This window comes from Phoenix dactylifera, chromosome 4, assembly GCF_009389715.1.
Source record: "Phoenix dactylifera cultivar Barhee BC4 chromosome 4, palm_55x_up_171113_PBpolish2nd_filt_p, whole genome shotgun sequence".
NCBI classification, from domain to species: Eukaryota; Viridiplantae; Streptophyta; class Magnoliopsida; order Arecales; family Arecaceae; genus Phoenix; species Phoenix dactylifera.
Window position 1 is genome coordinate 5,457,343 of NC_052395.1, and position 23,865 is coordinate 5,481,207.

At 39.1% G+C, this 23,865-nt stretch overlaps 1 protein-coding gene across 1 annotated transcript; it reads left to right on the forward strand.

Moving 5' to 3' along the window:
• The first annotated feature begins 10,765 nt into the window (after positions 1-10,765).
• On the forward strand, positions 10,766-22,772 carry LOC103721889 (lysM domain receptor-like kinase 3). Its single transcript, XM_008812265.4, has 11 exons — positions 10,766-11,880; positions 12,889-12,966; positions 13,519-13,818; positions 15,909-16,054; positions 16,133-16,222; positions 16,320-16,425; positions 18,389-18,540; positions 18,621-18,718; positions 18,805-18,952; positions 20,196-20,303; positions 22,324-22,772. Exons 1-11 carry the CDS (start codon positions 11,289-11,291, stop codon positions 22,486-22,488), a joined length of 1,983 nt encoding a protein of 660 aa, XP_008810487.1. The 5' UTR covers positions 10,766-11,288; the 3' UTR covers positions 22,489-22,772.
• The last annotated feature ends 1,093 nt before the right edge of the window (positions 22,773-23,865 follow it).

The window sequence follows — 23,865 nt, forward strand, 5'->3', positions numbered from 1 at the left end:
TCAGATCACATTGACACCCCGGTGGATGTGCCTTCATAAAAATGTCAGCAAGCTGATCTGTAGAAGCAATATGTATCAATTGAAGAGTGTCTTACTTAATATGATGCTGAATAAAGTGACAATCTATCTCAATATATTTCGTTCACTCATGAAACACATCATTATGGGCAATCTGCATGATACTCATATTATCACAATAAAAAGAAGAACTCCCGGTCAAAGGAATACCTAAGTCATGCAGTAGCCATCGAAGCCATAAGAACTCAGAGGTAGTATCTGCTAGTGCACGATACTAAGCTTCTGTATTAGAGCGAGAGACAAATGTCTGCTTCTTGCTTTTCCAAGAGATAAGAGAAGAACCAAGTAAGAAACAATAGCTAGTGGTAGAACGACGATCTATAAGGTCACCTGTCAATCAGCATCGGAATATGCCTGAAGATCCAAAGTGGAGTGGGCTGAAAAATAAAGTTCATGGAATAATATACCCTTAACGTACCGGAGGATACATAGAACTGTTGCATAGTGTGTAGAACGTGGTGCATGCATAAATTAACTAACCATGATGACAGTATAAGAAATATCAGGACGTGTAATGGTCAGATAAATGAGACAACCAACCAATTATAGAGTCGCATCCGTCAATGGTTCACCATCAGTAGGAAGAAGCTTAATATTTACTTTCAGAGGACTATCCATAGTCTTGCTGTCTATCAACCTAGCACGAGACAGTAACTTAGAGGCATACTTAGCCTAGAAAAGATGGTAGCCATTTGAGTTGGATGTCACCTCAAGACCAAGAAAGTAATTGAGAGATCCTAAATCCTTCATCTCAAACTATTGTCCAAGAAACCACTATAGTGCATGAATCCCTGAGATGTCATCTACAGTAATAACCATGTCATCCACATATAGCAAGAGAAGAACAATACCAGTCTCAGATCCCCAAAGAAATAGTGCAAAATTATATGCACTAGGAGTGAAACCCTGCTGAGTCAGGACTAAGCTGAACTTGGAAAACCAAGCTCGAGGAGACTGCTTAAGACCATAGAGGTCATTACAAAGGCGACAGACCTTTCCAGGCGGATGAGCAAAATCTAGAGGAGGTTGTAGATACACTTTCTCAGCTAAATCACCACTGAGGAAGGCATTTTTAACATCCATATAATATATTTTCCATCGCTTAACGGCTGCTACTGCAAGCAAGAAACAAAATGATGTAAGACATGATACTAGAGCAAAAGTCTCCTTATAATCAATACCATACTCTTATGTGAATCCCCCAGCCACAAGTCGGGCCTTGTAGTGTTCCACTGAACCATCAGCTCGCGTCTTGATCTTATACACCCACTAGCATCCTACTATAGTCTTTCTAGGAGGCAAGTCGGTTATATCCCATGTATGAGTATCTTGAAGAGCTTGGAGTTCATCAGTCATGGCTTTCTGTCAAAGAGGATTAGGACTGGCCTCGCAATTATCGCGAGGCTCATAGAGCGTAGCAAGAGCAAAAAAATAGTGATAATCATTAAGATGAGATGGGGTAGATCTTACCCTACTAAAGCGGTGAAGGATAGTACTGAAGGGAGGCTCGAATGATCCGGTTGTGATGATCGGATCAGTGGACGGTTCAGACCCAGTGGAGTCGGTCATTGAGAGATTGCCTGATAATCTCCCATTACTTGCAACCGAAAAGGAGTCTGGGAAGAGATCAACAGTGGGATTATTGAAGATAGGAGAATACCGAGGAGGACTTATGAAAAATGGGGAGACACTAGTAAATATTTGTTCCCAAAATTGAACATATCGGGATATACGAAGTCGCTTAGCTATAGGATCATAACAACGATAACCTTTATGTTCGATACTATAACTAAGAATACAATAGAGACGTGAGCGTGGTTCAAGTTTAGTATGCTCATGTGATGGAAGCAGAATAAAGCGAACACAACCAAAAACTTTTAAGAAAGAGTAATCAGGGACCTTCTTATAAAGAACCTCATAAGGTGATTTATTTGAGATCGTGAGAGAAGGTACCTGATTGATGGTATAGACTGTTGTAAGAGCAGCCTCTCCTAGAAGGACTCAGGTAAGTCAGCAGACAGAAGGAGGGATCTGACGGTGTCCAAGATGTGTTGATGCTTCCGTTCGGCACGACCATTTTGCTAAGAGGTATAAGGGCAAGAACGATGGGATACTATTCCATTTTGTTTAAGTGTTTCCATAGATGAGGTAGAGGTATATTCCGTGGTATTGTCACAACAAAAAACTTTGATAGGCTGACCAAAATGAGTTTTGACCATTTGTTGAAAGTCACGAAAAATGTTAAGTAACTCAGAGCGATCACATAAAAGATAGAGCCATGTATAATGTGAGTAGTTATCAATAAAAATCACAAAATATCGTGATCCTCCCTTAGTCGTAACAGGAGCAGGTCCCCAAATATCAGAATGTATCAAATTAAAGGGTGCAGTGGAGGAAGAAACACTTTTACTAAAGGATAAAGCATTCTGTTTTCCTAATTGACAAGAGACGCAATCAAAAGGTTGAAAGTTAACTTGCCCCAAATGACCACTCGAGGCCAAAGACTGAACATGAGGAGCATGCCCCAAATGAGAAAGCCAAAGACTCGAGCATACAACAGCAATTGATAGAATACGAAAACATAGAGAGAAGGCAATACAATCTTTATTCCATGTCTTTTTACAAATGGCGCCATAACTCCCATTTTATAGATGGGAGGGAGGTTATACACAACTGTATAGTCTAATCAGAGGGAGGCTATACGCAGCTATACAGTCTAATCAATATAGTTGTACACAATTGTTGTACAACTAAGCTATACAGCTAACAGGGTCTGTCAAAATGGAAAGTTTGAGCTCCTTAATTTGGCAGCAAATAATCATGTTGCAGTATGAAGACTCTTCTCATTCCAACCTGCTGCTACAGAGGGCGCATTTGTAATGATATAAACCATTGGTACCACAAATTCTGTCACTTTAAGTTGTTTCCTTTATGAAAAATGCTTCGAAGCATCTGTACATGAAAAGTTCATTGGGTCCATAATTGCTGATTTAGCGGCTGCATAATCAATCGACAAGCTATGTTTGCCCACAAATTCATAAGTTACACTAATCTTAACTTGCCACTGGGCAAGAGAATTATTCATGTATATATATATATGATGCGAGCCGCATAGCATTACATTTCATTTAATCTTCCAACTATTAGTTGGGTCTGTGCCGTGGATCTTCATTTCAAAGCCCATCAATTATGTCAGGGTATAATTGTCAAAATCTAGATCTCACCGGAACGGAAGGTATTATTTGAATTTTTTGCTCATGTATAAGTACTAAGATCCATCCAAATCATAGCTAACGTGGGACTAAATACATGCTAGCCCGGATCAACATGTACTTCCCCCATTTTAGTCTTGTCATCCTTGCAATGCTAAGAATTCATATCTACTCAAATCCAATCATAAGTACCGCAAATCCAATCGCAAAGACCAAGATAAGGTCGTGGTCCGCTCGAATGGACTTATACTATAGTATCTATTGATCTATGTAAGCCATAAGTCGAGTCCACTTTGATATTATTCATAGCTACTTACGACTTTTTCTAAGAAAGCTAATAGAAGGTTATTATTCGAATTTTTTGGTCATGTATAAATACTCAAGATGTACGCAGTTCACAGCTGAAATGAGACTAAACACATACCATCACATATCCTCACTATTACATCAGCTAATTAGGTCAGTCTGGGCCTTGACCAAAGCTGTTATAAACCTTCAGTTTTGGTGCAATCTTGTAGTTCCTGGCCTGAACATAAATCTGCTTGTGATGCTTATTTTGTAAGCAATCCGGCGAATATTCATTAGCGCACGCCCCAACATTCTGCGACACCGACAAATTAATAGTTTTGGGGGCAGAATATTTCAGGCTAATGAGTGATTTAGAAATGAAAAGGTGAATCCCAAAGCAAAAAAAAAAAAAAAGTGAATCTGTTCTCTGCACCAGATGGACAGCTTGACACTTTCTCGCAGCCCGTGGAAAGGCATGGCTGACAATTTTCCCTTTCTGTTGCTTAGAATGGGCTGTCTCTGGCCAGGTTCAGGACCCATTTCACTTATATCCAAGATGGCATGACCTCAGGGTTGAACTCAGTCAGAGGCCAGACTAAACATACAAAGCTTAAAACTAGACTTTTTTTGGCCTGAGGTCGTCTCTTTCGTCCGAAAGAATGATTGATCTTTTTTCATGGCGTCGCCCATTAGATCACACTATGCATAGCTCTCCAAGCACTCCACACTTTTCCATCAATCCATGCACAGATATCTCAAAGCAACCATTGTGTGATCCGGATTGGCGCGAAGGAAGGTGAACCCTTCCTTGGCAAGGCCAAGATGTATGGTAGACAAAGGATTGGAATGGAAATTTATTTCTATGCTTAGGAGATAGCTTGTCCATAAAGTGAATCAAGGGATGAGGTGAAAGAGCTTGAATTAGCCCAACCTAAGAACTCAACAAATTCGCCCAACTACAATTCAAGTCCAACTCCATTTAGACGTACCTTATGACTTACCAGGGCCGCTGCTAGCTTTTGAGGAAGACTCTGGGTAGCAGTTGGAAGCCGCAATGGGCCTCCTGACAAGGGAAGTCATAAAGTAAGTCTTGTATCAATTGGGATTTGGAAGCTGAAAACGCACCACTGGATGGCAAGAAAACCTATCTTGGAGTATGCTGATTGCTGAGTGAAGCCATTAACGCTCAAAGTGGCAAGGTTCATCATGGATGGGAAAATAGTTGTTGCCAAAATTAACTTTAACTGCGTTGCAATCTAAAAAAAAATCTTAACAATGAGTATGTACATAAGTCTCTGCTCAAGATTAAATTTACCAATAATGCAAAGCTGAGAAAAATGCCCAAGAACTACATGCATGATATTCCTGTGTGTGTGTGTATGCGCGCGTGTGTGGAAAAAGGAGGCTAATGGGCAGTCACCTGCGTTGTCCCCTGAGTTTAGTTTGTGATTTCATAGGGATTTAATGTTTTCAATAAAAAAAATGCTCGGTGAACGAGAAGCTGTAAGAATAACCTTAACAAACTAGAGAACACTTGATAGTTCCGGTAGTACTCATTTGACAATAAAGTTTACACCTTAAAACTTGCATAGAAATTCTGCATTGGACATTGATATGTATCCCATATTATTTTTTAACACGATACTTGTTGTGGTTGAAATTTGGCTTGAGGGTGACCACGCCGGAAGTAGACGGGAAGACGCCGGCCGAGACGAAGAAAGAGGGTCACCTTCTGCGTTCCTGAATACCTGGACAAAGTTTTGGCCGGATATTCCAGTGAAGGCCATCCAATGACTAAGTTAGCCGAGCTTTTGGAGAGGTTTCTGAGTGCCTTAGATGGTCTCTTATGACTTAGAGTACTTATAACAGCTTATAATGGTTTATCGAAGGCCTCTCCCTACCTCCTTTTTATAGGGCAAGGGTCTCGTCCGTTATCTGAAATTTTGGGTCGATTCGTGACCAGCTAGCCATCAATTGGAGGCGGCGTACAACATGAAGATCAATCCCGCGGACGAAAAATTCGGGAGATATCTTTTCGAATTTGTTCTAAGAATCCACCACGTCGTTCGAAGCGAAAGTGGTCGAGGGAGCTCTTTAATGCATTGTGTGTGCACTCACTCCGAGGCGTTACCTGGTGGTATGCAAGGGGCCAGTCATCAATGCTCTGTCCCCTGGGCGGCCATCATAATGACCGGCCTTTAACACCACGATCCAGGAAAATCTGCTGAGGAAGCTTCTGGATTTGCCACGTGGCACGATTTGTTCGCTTGGCCGCCTGCGCATGGGATCCGTAGGATCTTTGACGAGATCAAAATTGACAGGGCCGAGGTTGGCTCAGCTTTCAGTGGGGTCCGAGGTCAACTTGGCCTCTAGTCGAGGTCGGCTCGGCCTTCGATGGGATTTAAGGTCGGTCTGATCTCTGGCTGAGGTTGGCTCGATCATCGGCAGGCTGAAATTTGGTTTGCTCGATTCTGAGGTCTACCCGATCGGCGTTGGGTAACTCTGCCTCGGAGTAGAAGGATCCGTTTTGCCTCCCATCAACACTTACCTATGATCCACAATTAGCTGCCCTATTTTTGACAGGGAGCCGGGAGACAATGGCAATAATGGTGACAAAGATGGCATATAAGGTACATATTTCATCCACTCAAATGAAATTGGTTAATTCTAATATATTTGAAGTAGACGTGGTCGGTATCTAGTTCATTTTTTAATATTTAAGATAATTTTTTTTCTTTTGAAAGTATGTTTTGCCATATTAATGAAAAATATGTACCATATGCGCCATCATTGTCGTCATTACTTTTCCACGAACTAATGAGACCAATATTTTTCTTTTTCCACAAAAGAAGTTCCAAAAAATAAATCAAGCCAGCTTTCTAGGAATGATAAATTTCTTTTCCGCCATGCAAGTGGATCACCGAGCATAGTAAATATTTTTTTTTTCGATGAAATAGTAAATATTTTTTTTGAAGCTGCACCTCTACGGCATAACAATAAAAAAAAAGGTACAAGTTACTCAAGGCCAGCTGGTTACAGGTAGTGTCTCAACTACCACCATCATGCTTCTCATAATGTCCTCCATCACTATTTTACCCCACGAACGTGCATTCATTGTGCCGTCGACCCCAAAATCTATGTCCACTCCTGTCAGCGATATCATTATACCACCTCATCCTCTTACGCCCAGTACCCAAATAAAATAAAATAAAATAAAAATTGATGCTTTTGTTTTTTTATTTTTTTCGAAGCTGATGTATTCAAATATATTTAAAAAAATCAAAAAGATAATAAGTGTGGAAATGCACCGAATAATTTTCTCCCCTCTAGATAAAGAATCTCCTTAGAATAGCTAGTCGCATATGAGACTGTTGGGATCGAAAAGTGGCTATGTTTCTCCTTAAAGGTATTGTCCGCTTTGGACGCGTCGTACGCTATCTTTGGGATCCGTATAGGTACTAGCCCCTTGGGCACGTCGTGCGCTACTCTCATGGTTTTATCCAAAAGAACCTTTCTTTCTTTTTTTTTGGTGAATGACTGCTCACACTACCCTAGCATGAGCACAGCCAGCTACATCAGCATCAAGTAAACAATACAAAGTAAAAGGAACAAAAAACTGTTACATTCAGAGAAAATCTTTGGAGTGGTGCGAGCCCTTCGAAGAGAAAGGAGTCATCCCCCATTTAAAGCACAACACTCTTTGTCACTCAAGCAGTATGGAACTAAATCCCGAAATCCACTTCCCCCCACAAAGCAGCATTCTACCTTCCAGTTTTACAGGGCCGAGGAGGTTTCTCACAGACGACGCTAACTGTTGAGACCGAAAAGTAACCGTATTTTTCCTCAGAGGTATTGTCCGCTTTGGGCGCGTCATACGCTATCCTCACGATTTTGTCCAAAAAAATCCTCTGAAGAGAAATGAGTCACCCCTCATTTAAGGCACAACCCTCTTCGTTACTCAAGCAGTATGAGACTAAATCCCAGAATTCGCTCCCCCAAACAGAGGCTATCTAATCTACTACCCCGCTGGCCTCACGATACACGTATTTTATCTGCAGTGCCATCTCACCACTAATCATTGTTTTTTTTATATTTTCAAAACTTTCAAGCATACAATTTTAAACCTCGCGGAATCAGCCTAGAACAGTAGAGTTTCAGATGATGTACAGTAATAAAAATGTTACAGAGAGTTGTAGAATTACCTCTAATACTAACAACCTAAACTGCGACGCTCTACAAGCTAAACTTCCGCTGCTTGTGGAGGTATCACCTTTCAATTTAACAATACGTCATGGAAATTAAGCACTGCAAGAATCACATTAATAAGCCGTGGGCATCCCTAAGAAGAACAGACAGCATCTACGCCTTTGGGAGGAATGGTTGCATAAAAAAGGCCTCTCCCAAGGTCCACACCTTCGATGCCCCCGCCTCCAGTTTATTCCAAAAGCTAATAAATAAAGAAGGACCGAATCTACCACCACGCCGCTGTGTTATGGCTCGTCCTCAAAAAGCGATGACCTGCCACATGCTTCATACCAACCCACACTGTGCTCAAATCTAACATTAATCCTCTCTCTTTGTTATCTTGATCATAGCAGTAAGGTTTTAAAGTGCTGATACTTTCACCGGATCTATTGGACCCAGTGCTGAAAACAAGAAGCTTTTTTTTTAGAGAAAAAAAAGAATGCATAGGGAAAAGGCATCGACACTATACTGATTAATTAAGCACTAGTTTGAAGAGAGATTAAAGGCGGAAAGAAGGCATGAACTCTAAAGAAGAATTCCAGACTGGAAGATTGCTTGCTCGCCTGCTTCCATGATTGCTCTCTCTCTCTCTCTTCGTCCGCCCCACCCCCGTTCTTCTGAATAATTGCGCAATATCCGGGTATCGCGCAGCCCACATGAGTCCGAATGAGGGCTGGGACCCTCCAATTACGTCCTTGTTCTTAACTATTAATGTTACCTTTTTTTTATTGGGTTCTCTGTTCATTGACAAGTTATGAGAATGCCACCCTGAGCATAGGAATTTACAATTAATCTACCAAAGGGACATGCTTAAAGAAGAAATCTAATAATTCTTTGTAGAAGTAAGCAGCAAGCAAATAATGATATCAACGGTCGTGTGTTTGGATTGGAGACCAGTTTAGTGGGTTGGTTGGGGGCCTTGTGGCTTTTACCATTTACAAAATTAAAGTTTTTGGGTTAGACGGATGATATAGAAATATTTAAAATCTATTAGTGAAATGTTTACTGAATGATAACCAAATTGAGAAATGACAACTAGCAACGATAGCAATGATTAACTATACAAATTAAATATACATTATTTTCTATTTAATATAATAAAAAATAATTTGTATCAATATTACAATTTTCTATTTATGGATTGGTTTTGTCCATGCCTTTCTTCTTTTTTTTTTTTGGATATATCGGCAGCTCACACACCACGGATGTAAATAAAATCAACAAAATTAGAAAACAAAATATTACGTAAAGGCATTGACATAACCCTGTGGTCTGTTCAGGTGAAACTTCAAGAGTGATGAGCCATGAAGGAAGCAACTTAGTCTGCAGCACGTGTGTGGCCTGGTAGGAGTTATATTCTTTCAATTCTTTTTGAATGTCGTGGAGCAACGGCCGATTCTCGACTGAACATCTCTGACTTCATATCCATTCAATCACCGTGGTCGAATCTCCTTCGAGGAAAAGTGACCCGTATCTAGTATTTACCTAACATAAAAGACACCTTTTCAAGCGGTTCTAAGTTCAGCGCACATTATTGGCGAGTGGAAGGCATCTCACGTACCACCATAAAAACAACATACGGTCTCTTTTTTTCTTTTTTTTTTTGGGACCATCGAAATGGCAATGGCTCTCCATGCATTTTCCCTTGCAATCATACACTGGGCATCATATATATACGCACGAAATTGGATGGATCTGCAACCCTCCAAAAGCAGGATGGCCTGCATGCGTGATGGCCCATGGAATCGTATGCATCCCAACAAAAGATCTCGGTTCCATTTCGGTGAAAAGGATCTTCCTGTGCCTCCAAATGAAGCACTGGAAGGCCGAGGGCATCTCTCAGAGCCGACGTCTCTCGTGACATTTACTTGTACGTGCGAACTTGATGGAACTATGTGTTTTGCTCTGCCACGTCGTCCTTACGTCTCTCCCTCGAGATCCGACGGTTGCAACACCCCACGTGCGGGGGCCTCACACGGCTCGTCAAAACATCGTCAAATCTCTTCCATCATCGCCGACTTGTACCCACCTGTCACGCGGCCGGGTCTGATTGCATACGACATGCGACAGAGGCTCGTCGGTTCGGCCGGGTCATGATTTCCCCTCCAAATCGGCGATCAATTGGTGAGGACCCGTCCAAAGTCGTCATTTCAATCGCTTCATTTCACTGTTTATCGCGTCCTCCACAACTGTTTGGAACGATAGATTATGCTTTGAGGGTGCCTCGCAATTTGAGCTGTCCTCGCTCGCGTCTTGTCGCATCTTTTCTCGGAGATAAATTAAAATTCCCACAACAACCCTGTACGTATGATTATTAACTAATTCCTCATCTACTTACAACACGACCAAATTGTCCTTACACTAATGGTATCTACTCAACGAACCCATGTCTGGTAGGTGATTCTAGGTTAAGCATACATCCAGCAACTCAAAATCAAGTTCGAACAAACATTTGCAGGGGATCATCTTCCGGCCTTTCCCAAATTACAAAATTTCTTTCTACAAAACAAAGTATCAAATATTGCAAAACATTAGCAAGATATATGATCAAATTTGCATCATAAAATATATTAATTTAGGAGAATTTTTAGATTCGATATAAACTATTTTGATCATTATAAATAAAATTGGATAGAAACTGATAGCAAGGTTCAGATTGTACATTAGACTTTACAATTTTACTATCTTTAGCATTTGCCGTGCCCATGGTAGAATCATGAACAGCAGAGGAATCACACGTTACCAAGTTGGTAGATCGGGGTTAATTTAGTCAACCACTAAACTAATCTTTCTCAAATCACCCTCGAGTTCTCGATATTTCTATAATATCTTAAAAAACAAAGTTATTTTCAGGTGTCGGGTGTCCTGAGTCCAAATAATCTCCCCGCCCTAAAAGCCTCGGCTCAGCTGCGTTTATTTTTTTTTTGACGCTCTCGTCTTCTCTCTCACTTAACTGTCTTTACAGTGAGAGAAGAGAGAGAGAGTGCGAGTTGGGATGCTGCTGAGTTCACAGTCCCTCAGCTTTCTCGTGTCCTTCAAACCCCCTCAAAAGCCAACCCACCTCATCTCTCTCCATTCCCCCAGGTCTCCATCTCCAGTTCCATCTCTCTCTCTCCAGCCTCTGTCAGCTTCCCCTGATCTCTCTTTCTTGATCCCTTTCTCCTTTCTTTCCTAATTTTCGCGTCAAAATTTTGTTCTCCAGCTTCGTTTTCCTCCAAAGAAAAACGTTATCCTTGATTTTATCACCGTTGCAATTTTCTGGACTGGGTTTCTTGGATTCCCCTCTTCTCTTGATGCTTCTTTCCTAATTTTCTTGTTTCAAAGCGCACTTGGTTTTATCCTTCGGCTTCGATTCCTGATGTCCTTGATGGAGTCTGGAGTTTCTTGTAGATATCGTTAGATTTTCTTGATATTTCTTGATTTTTTTTTTCTTCTTTAAATTCATACTTCCTCTGCTAAATTCCAATGGAGCTCATCAAGATCGCTCTTTTCGTCTCTTTCTTGTTCCTAAATCCACCGTCTTGCCTGGCGTCTTCGACACCGCTGAATTGTACTGACACCACCCGCCTCTGCACTTCCTTCATCGCCTTCAAGACGAATCCGAACACCACCCTCCCCCAAATCCAGAGCATGTTTGATGTATTCCCCAATGACATTACCGCCGACGAGGCCAGCAGCCCCGGCTACCTCTTCATCAGCAAGAACTGTTCTTGCTTGTCCTCCATCAAGAAGTACCTCACCAACACCACCTTTACCATGAGGGAGGCGGAGGGCCTCGTGTACCCCATGGTCACCGAAGCCTATGGTGGGCTTGCGTTCTTGCCCAACTCGACCCGGAGGGCAAGATTAGGAGCCGTGGTTTCGCTGCACCTTCTTTGCGGGTGCTCCAGTGGGCTGTGGAATTATCTGATGAGCTACGTGATGGAGGAGGGGGACTCAGTCGAGTCCCTGTCGAGCAGGTTTGGGGTCAGCATGGATAGCATTGAGACGGTGAATGGTATGCTCGGTCCTAATGATGCAGTTGTCGGCAATGTTTATTACATTCCGTTGAATTCAGGTAACCGTTCGTCTATTCTTACTCTACGCTCCATGGATTGGTTTGTGCAGATTAAAAGAAAAAAAAATGTAAACTTTGCTGTGCTGCCATAGTTTTAGATTCGGTTTCTTGCAATGGAAATAGTGCTGCCGATCAGAGAATTTGGTCATGTAAGTTTGTTGGCTTTTGTAGTTTGCTCAAGGAAAAGATTTGGCTATGAAGTAGGAATCCTTTTCCCCCAATTTTTAGGAGATTGTATCGTAGCGTCGTTTCCCATATCTTCGGTTGAGTAACTGGTGTTCAAACAGGTGGGTGCATCTTGAGATAGCTGTAATCGATTAGATAATGATGTTACATGTGGGAGATTTAACAATTAAAGGTGTGATAATCTTTAATATATGGACCATCTTGCAAGAAATTTAAGGTCATATATTTATGGAAGGAGTTAGCTTTAAATGGGTAGGTGGATCCATGGGAACAAAGTCTTAAACTCAACAGTTCATTTGACATGCCTTCTCTTGTGGTGATTCATGTTCCTGTTTATATTGGTAGCTTATAAGTTGTCTCCAATTGACATTATCAGTTTATATGATTCCCTTTTGCCTGGGGCAGGGGTCATAAAATATAACCAAGAGATTTCAAAACAGTGAGATGCCCTTAATTTGCTCTTTTCGTTGAAGGGCACTATTGAAAGTTTCAAATGACGATATAGAATCTTACATTCAGCTGATAGGAAATTCTCGTTCTTGATGTCTGATAAGTTTTCACTTTCCACTGTGGGTACCTAGGGGAAAATATTTCATAATTTATGGCCGATGTCCATACCATATTAATTTCCTTGAAGAACTTAAGCTGTATCTTTCTGAAAAAGGGAGTTCTGATTTAATATTGCAGTATATTTTGATTCTTTACTTCTTCTTTTTTTTTCTCTGTGGCTTACATATTGAAGATTAAAGTATTACTTAACAAAAGTCACCAGCCTTGATTATTAAATGCACCGTCACACTTTTCTCCTCCCTCTTCTTTCAGTTCCTGGGCTGCCTGTGCGCACAGAAGTCGCTCCTGCGCCTGCTCCTGCTCCTGCGCCAATCATTGATACATTCTCAGGTATGAGTTGTTAAATGTTCAGTCTGTGGGTTAGTACAGTTACGAACAATGCTTTCAAAATTTTTGATCAAAGGATTCACATCATATTTATGGACTCCCTTCAGGTTTCTCTCAATATTTTATGCCCTTTACTGGAAGCACACATCTTATGGTTCTCTTTTTCCTCCATGACTTCACAAGTTTTAAATCAAAGGTTATATATGTAGAATAATCTGTGACTTATATACTTATTTTCCAATTCCTTGTTTCTCATCACTGATATCTGTTTTTTTTTTTTTTTTTTTTGATGAGTCGCTTAAATCTGGATACGATGCATATATGATCATTCATTTTTGAAACCTGCTATTCCTTATTTTCTCATTCTCAGATAGTTAAAAGAAAGAGTTTTTGCACAGCCAAAACTTAAAATGCATGATTTAGGACTTAAAATGGTGTCAACAATGCTAGTGTCTTAGGAACCACTTCATGTCAATCCCTTTTTTTTTAAATATTAAATTCCTTCCTGTTTGAATATTAAGAGATGATTGGTGGCTTAAATTTTTATTTTTTCAGAAAATCAAAAGCAACATTCTGCCAGATTTCCATATGGATGGGTTCTTGGGAGTCTGGGAGCTGCTCTTTTGCTGATTGTAGTGACTCTACTTTCATGCGTATCATTCAGATCACTTGATTGTTGCTCCCAAGATCGAAGAAGGCACACAAAAGATCCTGATCAGCCTCTCTCTCATAAATTCCACATCCTCAAGAGCACTAGTTTTGTTAATGCCTCAGGAAGGTATCTCTGCTGCAAATCCGCAAATCTGAAGCCATCAAACGGGGAAACAGGCAATCAACATGTCAGTATTCCCAGAGGTCAGTAAGCTATCTATTCCATATCTTCTTTTGTATGCAAGCATTGCTCTTTCCTTGCCCATCATGTCGACATATGCCGTTTGTTTATATCATAATTTAGTCCCTCGCATTTGGCTGCTGACTTTCTCAAAGACCTTCCTGAATCTATCAGACATAATTAGACTGGTTGTTGTATGCATAAGTGTAATTTTCTGACCTGGTTTTGCATATGAAAAGAAGGGCTTATAACTTAATTACCTGAGAAGGGTATTTGCAACCTTGAGCCTGTAGGATTGATCCTTGCTTTTAGCAATAGGAAAGAGACCTTGTGTTGGTTGTAACTTTCTCTGCTACAGGGTCTAAAAAATATATTGACAGTTATGCTTATTCACAGCCTTGGTTAATATTTGTCTTGACTACTTTTCTCTCTTAAACACACTTAGGGAGGAGCCATTTAATTGATTACCATGAAACACCACTCTGAATTGGGGGTCATGCTTTGAGCACCAGACTCGGCTCTCTAGTCCAGTACATGTCCAAACTTGACTCAAGGATTGGTTATTGGGGGGAGAAAGAATGATTGCAGTAAATTATCTCTGCAACAGCTCACTAATGCTAATTTCTGTAAAAAATCCAAGGCTGTAAAAACTGAGTTGATTTGGACTGATCTCAATGTCGATCTTCTTAGCTCCAGCAACAAGGGGCGATAGAAACTATTGGAAAGAGAGGAGAATCATGATTCCAAAGATGAATGAACATATTTTGGACTGTAGGATGGCAGCTTGCTGCAACTAGTGGATAATTGATCTTTAGGAAAGGCTACCAATCGAGAGTTAGATTACAGCTTGCAGTCTTCACAGCATCATATAGATAATTATCTCGAATTCAGTTCTCTGACTTAGTGGACGAAGAGTGGCTTTGGGCTGATTATCCAGTGCCCGCAAATTGGTTGAGCTCTTTTCCGCCTAGACTGAACCCTAGCACAGTAGTTGTGTGGAGAGCTCTTGCCATTAGCTTAGAGTAAGCATGCCGGTGGCCTATTAGTTTAAGTGATATCATATTTTGAGAACTTAGTATTCCTCCTTGCTAACCAGATATTAGTACTCTATGAGCTGTGTTTGCCTTTAGTCAAAGCAACGTTGGGCAAGAGAGGTGCTTGCTTGTGGAGCCAGGAAAACTAGCTGGCATGAAGGAGAATTTGTCTTATTGGAACTATCCTGCAGTTTTAGATCATGAAACAAGAAAGGAAAAATCCTTTCAGGTTACCCTAGACTTAAGGTCTATACTAATAGGGAAGAAGATGAAATTTGATATACAGAGTTGCTTTCATTTTTGTGGCAAAATTTTTGAACTAGATTCACATGTATTGTTATACAGTTGTATTACTATTGATAGTAGGATTGAATCAAGTACCTATGACACTACTAATAATTTACAAATACAAGTTTCCAATAAAAGAATTAGTTTAGATTAATTACAGTATTATCATGTGAATCTTTAGAAGCATTAATATTTAATTAATATTGATATCAATAATGTATGAGCTTGTATAAATATCATCATTGGTAGCTATAGCAAGCCTTTGAACAATATATTAGGAATAACAATAACCTAAGTGTGGCATATCTTGAAAGTAAGTTATATTCTTTTTAAGTAGGACTCACCTTTCGTTCCTTGCAGCCTGCCTGACTTGGTGAAAAGACAATAACCTAGATCCACCATGGTCCCATTATCACATTTGTTTGATGATACTTGACCATTAGCCCTATCATGTCACTCCAAAATGCCAAAATAATACATTTTAATGTTATCCTTCTGTTGGCAGCTAATACGTGTTTTGTGGTTATACTGAGGAGTCAAATGTGCATCACCATTTATTGGTTCTACTTATTGAACATTGCTATATGATATTCTTACATGCGCATAATTCTGTTTGTTTTGAGACCTGTTGAAAGTCCAGCCCGTCTAAACCTTTAGCCATTGGATTACATTACCAACTTGTTTCTCCAATCTTGGTTCCCTCTACCACAACGCACCCCCCCCCCCCCCCCCCAAACCCCTTCTTCATGTATTACTAATTTTACTACTTTTTGATCTTGTCCTTTCTACAGGTATGGTGGCTGATGCATTTGACATGGAGAAGCCTATCGTTTTCACACATGAAGAGATTCTTTCTTCAACTGATGCCTTCTCTGATTCCAATCTACTTGGTCATGGGACATATGGTTCTGTGTATTATGGAGTGCTTCGGGATCAGGTTTGTAGTGTCTATATGTCATGTGTTATTAAATACCTTGACTGCTAACGACTCATCTATGATAACCATGACCTTTAGGAGGTTGCAATAAAAAGAATGACTGCTACCAAAACTAAGGAATTTATAGCGGAGGTGAAAGTTCTCTGCAAGGTTCATCATGCAAGTCTGGTATAAGTCCTAGCATGCTAAAAATGCTTACGACTTCAACCTATTCTCAGTGACTTCTGTATTATTAACCTTCTTCACTTACCTAAATTTTGTCAAGGTAGAGTTGATTGGTTATGCAGCAAGCAATGACGAGCTCTTCCTCATTTATGAGTATGCTCAAAAGGGTTCGCTTAAGAATCATTTACATGATCCACAAAATAAAGGTAAGATCATATAAACTACTAAAACAGTAATGACTCCCAAAAGTCCATTTTGTGCTACTTGCAAACAAATTGATGATAGAACATAGTTCTCAGGAAATTTTCCTGTAATAAGCACATATTTAAGATCTTATTTCTTCACTACCCTAGGCAGGTTTTGCTTGGAAGCATGTATTCTTTCAATTGCATGCTGCATTCATATCTGATATGTATCGGATAGTGATACTCACCGAATACTTCTTATGTTGAGTATCCTATTTTTCAATTGGCAAAGTGATTTAGATACTTATATGGCACGCTTGAATTACTATGATGATACTTTTGGGAATAAGGGTGGAGACATGCTCTCTCTCTCTCTCTCTGTGTGTGTGTGTGTATGGGTGGGATTTCACTATTTGTGAAGGTGGTACAAGAGATGGAGGTGATTTTAAGGCCCAAATCCTCTTCAAGACGAAATGCACCAGATTTAGAACTTGAATATAGATTTTTAAAAGGGCAAGCCTTCAAGCCCTTTCCCAGATAAATATTTTCAAAAAGGTTGATTTAGGGTTTGAGGCACCACAAGAGAACAGAAGGCCAACATCTTGAAGTCCACAACCAGCACATATGCACCCTGTGGGTAATATCCCTAGCAACTGGACCAACTGCTTTGCCAGCTTTTCTTCCTTATCCAAGATCCTGTTTCATTGATTAATTATATATTTTAAGCAACCTCTACTTAATTATATTGGAAGCATAGTTTGTGTTGACTTCACAAAGCACAGGCTCCCTTCAATACTATGGGCGTACTGAAATAGTTATAGACACTCTTTATACTGTTATAAGGAGCATCTTTTTTTGAAAAAAGAAACTCTGCAGTATTTAACAGGTTCTCCAGGATCTTTTACTTTCCTTTCATTATATCCTTTTACTTGATTTAGATAATCAAGAATTCATATATACCAAAGTCATGTATCAAGCATTGTTGCTGTTGCATATAGTTTATGTCTTTCTCCAGTCTCTCTAACCTCTCTAATTAGGTCATCTATCTAATAGAACTTTAGAAGTACTACTAATATCACTATAGTTTTCTCTACCACTTAACCATTAATCCATTTTAGCAACCCTTCAAGGTCCATGATAGGGGAAATGAACTTCTCTTTTACACCCATCTGATTTTTGTGGATATTCATTGTTCTTAAACCTATGGCTCTTAATTTGAGCAGATCCTGTCTGCAGAGTTGATGTTTTCATTGCAATATGCCTGGGTGCACAAAAGAAGGTTCTAAACAACCAAGATGTTTATAGATTTCTTTGGTACCTAATGACTTTATCTGCTGATTCCTATTTCCTGCATATGTCATTTGTTCATTTGCATTATTTTGTATTATTGAATATGAGCAAAGCAGCAGTTGCTCAGGTTTTTCATATTCACATTCATTATGGTAATGTATAACAATACAAAGCTACCCAGGAAGGCAAATGCATAAATGTAAGGTTTCTGCTATTTCAAAAGCATAATTGCTTTCATTTAAATGGTTGAAGTTATAAAAGTGATAGATTGAAGTTTGTACAAAACAGTAAACTGGGAAGAGCAAAATATATGATGTATTGAAGCTAATTTGAGGATTGCCAGCTTTATTTAAGTTTTTCCTACATAATTTTAGCATGGTGAAGCATCAATATTGGAGAAGCTTCACTGCACTGCAAATTCCCTTATGGATACTTATTATGTGTTCCTCAAGAAGCTTACACAATTTTAAACTCAAAATTCAGCACTGCGATAACTGTCAGTTTTTAATTGTCTTTAGATTTAGAAGTTATTCACATCATGATAGATATGTAAATCTGAGCCATGTTTCTTTTCTATAACAAGTTCAATCATCTGGCACAACAAATTACTAGATTTGCTGCTTAGGTGAGTGCACTTATTTATATCAATATAAAATAAATGCTGAGCGCAATTCATCTTTAATTTTATCTTCAGGTCATACATCATTATCTTGGATCTCTAGGGTTCAAATTGCACTTGATGCAGCTAGAGGTCTGGAATACATTCACGAGCATACAAAAGATCATTATGTTCATCGAGACATCAAAACAAGCAACATCTTGCTTGATAGTTCTTTCAGAGCAAAGGTTTTTGGTGATTTAAATTTATTTTCACTTACATATTCCTATGACTGTAAGGTGCACATATTAACTCTTACTTCATGTAGATATCTGATTTTGGACTTGCAAAACTTGTTGTGAAAACTGGTGATGGAGAAGCATCTGCCACGAAAGTTGTTGGTACTTTTGGTTATTTGGCTCCAGAGTAAGTAAATCTTTAAGCGTTAGGTTCACGAAAACTTCTTCCGTCAGAAACTTTTCTTGACAATTTTTTTTTTCGATTTTGCACAGATACTTGCGTGATGGTCTGGCAACCACAAAAAGTGATGTTTATGCATTTGGGGTTGTCCTTTTTGAGCTAATATCAGGCAAAGAAGCAATAACAAGAACAGAAGCAATGGTTTTAAACAATTCTGAGAGGCGATCTTTGGCATCAATTGTAAGTTTTGTTCTTGAGAATTTGTAACTGTCTACATTCAACAACTTGATACCTCTAAAAGAAACATATAAATTTATTCTGTCTTTTGGTACATTTAAATTTATCCTCTTAGGTTGTTTTTCCTGACTGTACTATTTTCTTGGGACAATGATACAATTATTCTGTTGCTGGAATCTTAGTTCTTAGTTATACGTCTATAACTTGTAGGAGTCAAATGATTTAACACTTTTTTCTTAAAAAAACCACCATCGATCGCTGATATATCGCTGCTAAACTCAAGGATGCAAAATAATGCATCAATATAAATTAGGAAAAAGAAACAATATATGGTTTCCATAACAACTTATGATTACTAATGCAAGTTACTTTTGCAAATATGATTCTTTGCTTTCTCAGGTACATGTTTCGAAGACTGCATTTGAGTCAACAAAAACAAAACGGCAAAAAAAAAGAGAAGAGGGTTTTTTTGGTGATGGGTATTACCCAGCTTACGTTCATTTGTTTCTGCAGGCCTTGTTTGTTGGTGGTGTTTAACGTGGTTTGATGTCTCTGAATTATAGGTCGCTTAACTTGCCAAGTCTGATTCTCACTAGGAGCTTAGAGATGCATAACTATAACCATCAAGCTTTATCCCAAATATTTGGGGTTGCTTTATGCATCATTATTCAATTATTCCTACCAAAGTTAAACTCTCTCCCATGATTCCAGCCTTGCAGTTTGTGGTCATTTTCTGCCACCTCTTCATTAGCATTGCACCATGACCATGCCTATGCTATCATTCTTGACTCAGTTGTCCACACTGGAATTTATAAGCTATTATTATGCTCTAGTGAGACAAGGAAGCAACATCATTATGCAAAGCCATCAAGTCATATTTTCTGTTTATACAATTCATTTTACATTTTGACTATATATTGGAATAGAAATTGAATACATACCATAAAAATTTAACCTACTTGTATCGATAGGACAAGGAACTGATTGCTGACCTAGTGGTATCAGGACTTATTCTCATTACAGCCTTCCATATTGTTGTAGATCAAGAGATTTGCCACCTTTTTCATGTTTGATTCAGATATCTGAAATTTAATATCTTTTGCCTAGTCTTGTGTTCAAGTCTTATAGATTTGCTGATGTATTTATACCATGTTATCATCCTCATGTATTACCAGAAGTATGAGACAATTATGCCAACACATCTGATTCTCGAGCCTCTGAATTATTTTGCGTTGCAACTTTTCAGATGCTAGGAGCTCTGAAGAATTCCCCAAATTCAATGAGCATGGCTAGCCTGAAAGACTACATTGATCCCAATTTCATGAATTTATATCCTCATGATTGCATCTACAAGGTGAGTAATTTTACAGATTCCATGTTTTGTAAGCATTGAAAGGTTAAATAGTTATTCATGCTCATGCACCATCTATACTAGAGAAACAGCTAATGCTCAATTACAAATTACATGAATGGTAAAAAATAATTAAAATTTTATGGTACTCTATTATACTTGATGTTTCTATTTGCACAGTATCTTTTTGTGGCTGAGCAAATTTTGCTGAATATATGTTATATATAGCTGTATGCTGTAGTGGTTGTTCTCACATTTATGCCTTCAACCCTGAAGCTTTGGTTGCCGCTTCAAATAAAAACATATTATGACATTAAGGATTGAAACCTTCAGATCTCATAGCCATGCAAGGGCTTTGACGCCAAACTGATCTGCATGAAGATCTGAAATCTCGCATCTGAGAGAGAGAGAGAGAGAGAAGGATGCCCCCGATAAATTTAAAGTGAGTGGATACAATAAAGATAGATGGCTGCAACATTCAAACTTCCTATACTGTTGAGTCTTGAAGTTAATATTGATAATTTAGCTATAAGAATGTTTTTTTATGATTTCAAATTTCAGAGATGAGTAAGATCCGTGAGGATAAGATGAGTTCAGCAGTAATGCAAAGATAGATATGAAGTGAAACTAGAAGAAATATTTGTATGCTACAAGCATGAATAGTAAAATAGCTGAGATGGTTTGGTTGCCAGTGGACTCGAAATGGGCTGAGTGGGGTGCTTACCCAATATGATATCTTTGATGACGTTAAATTGTTTTATTTCATTTTCTTTTAGTAGGTTTTGTTAGCAATATATCACCTAACTAAGCAAATAAATCTATAATTACAATTAATAGAAATTCTTAAAAGAAATAATATATATATTTTTTATTCGGTATCAAAATAAATCTATTTTATCACAAAAGAAATCTATTCTAGCACAAAATAAATCTATTCATTTAATAAATTTAAATCATAAAATTGCAAATCCGACATATCTACTAATATTAAATTTAAAACAAAAATAAGAGGAAATAGCCTGATTGAAGGCAGGTCGAAGCGCGTAGACGTTGTCCCAAAGAAGTATTTGTCCCCACGTATGGGTCTCCCGGCAATTCTCCTCAGAGATATGACGATCCTAAACTTCTTCTTCGGTACGTCTTGGAAGAAGCTAAATCAAACCCAATTGGACTTGCAGATCCAGCGAAGAACGAAATAAAAAGAATAAAATAAACTAAATTAATTGCAAAAATAAAAATCAGAAGTGGCTAAGAGGAAGAACTTTTCTCTAGAATTTTTCTGATATTTTTCTCTAAATTTTCGTGTTCAGAATAGGATGAAATAGGGGGTATTTATAGGGGTATTTGAGCGGGGGTCTTTTGGTCTTTTTGCGGACGCATCCACGCCTTCTGTGGACGCACCCGCGGTGATTTCGCGAACGTCCCAGCGGGCATTTCGCGAAATTCAAACGCGCACGTGGTCGAGTCGCGGGCCGTGTGCGCATTTAAATTTTTCCAACAAGTTTTTGCAGGTTATGTGTTGGAATTCATAGTAAGCAAGTTTCTTTATGGAGTTGAAGCTATCAATTCCTTAGCAATTATCTCCCCCTTTGTGGATTGCATCATCTAGGACAGTTCAGTGTTGGTGTCATGAGTTCTTGGTCTAGTTATGCTAATTTATCATAGAATTGGCCTGTAACAGCTTAAAGTAGATATCATCCTACGAGCAATCTCCATTATCACATATGTACTTCCTTGGTTAGGAACATAGCTGTTATTCTATTAACTACTTTTTAAGTAACCTGACCCGATTGGATGTCATCAGTGGAATTCTTGGCCCTTGATTGTCTGAATTTTGCAGATTAGATCTGCATTTACTACCGGATTAGGTTCCATCTTCTGTTATTCTAGTTTTTCCTACAAATCAACATAGAATATTACTTACTAAATGCCACTTTGTTTGTCATTCTGTGTGGCACTTCTTTTCCTCTCTTAAAATTAAGGGTGGCTGTACCTGATTCTTGTGTTTGCTTTTGCCGTTAAGATGGCTATGCTGGCAAAGCAATGTGTGGATGAAGATCCAATTTTAAGGCCGGACATGAAGCAAGTGGTGATTTCTGTGTCCCATATTCTGCTTTCATCCGTGGAGTGGGAAGCGGCTTTGGCTGGAAATAGTCAAGTTTTCAGTGGCCTTGTGCAAGGAAGATGATTGATTGATGATTGTCAATCCTGTTCTTCTCCAACAAATGCATTGGGTTTTTCTCCATCCCTGCATCCTCGTGTTTATTATATTTTCTATCCTTTAGTGTGCCAATGGGGTGCATTGGCATTGAAGAGTATATTCTTTCATCTTTCTATTCTTTTGATGTTTGTATTTCTGCATGAGATAGATTTTCCCAGCTGTAGTTACAATACGATATGTATCGCTTGTGCAGACAGGTATTGCTTCTTCCGATTGTAGTCTTATAATTTCATTCCATTCGTTTTTCAAAAGAGTTGATCTGTTCGCATTGCAAGTATAGTTATGCCAAGGTGCTTGTCGATCGGTATCTGTAATCATAAATCAGGCACAGACCCCACCCCATAAAACCAAAAAAAAAAAAAACATGCATCATCGAAATGATGTACCCTACATTAGCTGCTTATCTGGACCTCATGATTATGAAATCAAATTATTACTAAATTGTGTCGAGGCTGCTTTTTTATATATTACCAGCGGCCATGGTAAGTAGCATTATTTCACCGTATGAGTTTGATGCTATCATATTTTGTGATTTTGGTTGGAAAATGGAACTTCCTCACTGGGTGACTCCAGACTCAAGAACAAGGTCACTCCTGAGCGTCACTTGGATATTATCTTGGTGGTATTCCATTCTCTTCCTAAGAATGAGCTGACCGAAGTCATAAATGCCAAACGGGGTAACTAATAAAAGAGCCTTCTTCGTCTCTCAGCCTTTGAACCATACAGAGAAGCTGCATGATGGTGGAGATTCGCAGCCCTTGCATTAACATGATCATTGTTTCCACTAACACTGGGTAGATCTTTGACGCTTAATCTACTCACAAAAGATGGAAGACAAGTTCGCACAAACATGCAGATAAGATGAGGGTAATAATCTTTGAGGCTGTGTCTAAGAATGGAATACATTTTGACGCTTCCGTCTTACAAAGACATCGCAGAAGGGATTCGTAGGCTTGCTGGGGGAGGCTTCATGTGAAACTAGTGATTCGGATTCCAGAGTTGCTGCTAAAGTATGCAGGGTGATGGGCCATTCTGGCTGTTCTGATAGCCTTCACCAAAATCTAAGAGATTGTGATCTTATTTGATATACTGTAGCCCTGTGGAAGGCTATAATCATCAGTATGGTAACCAGAAAAAAAAAAAAAAAGGGTATAGCAGAACTAAACCGAACATTGATGGCAAATCGGAGTATCTTGTCTTACACCTCCCCAAAACCCACCCCGGGCAACCGAAAAAAAAAAAAATCAGACTACCTCAGGAGGCAAGCTTCTGGAGCTATCACGGAAAACTTGGACAGTGACAAGGCATGCTTCCTATTCTTAAAAGAAAACGGAGGAGAGAGAG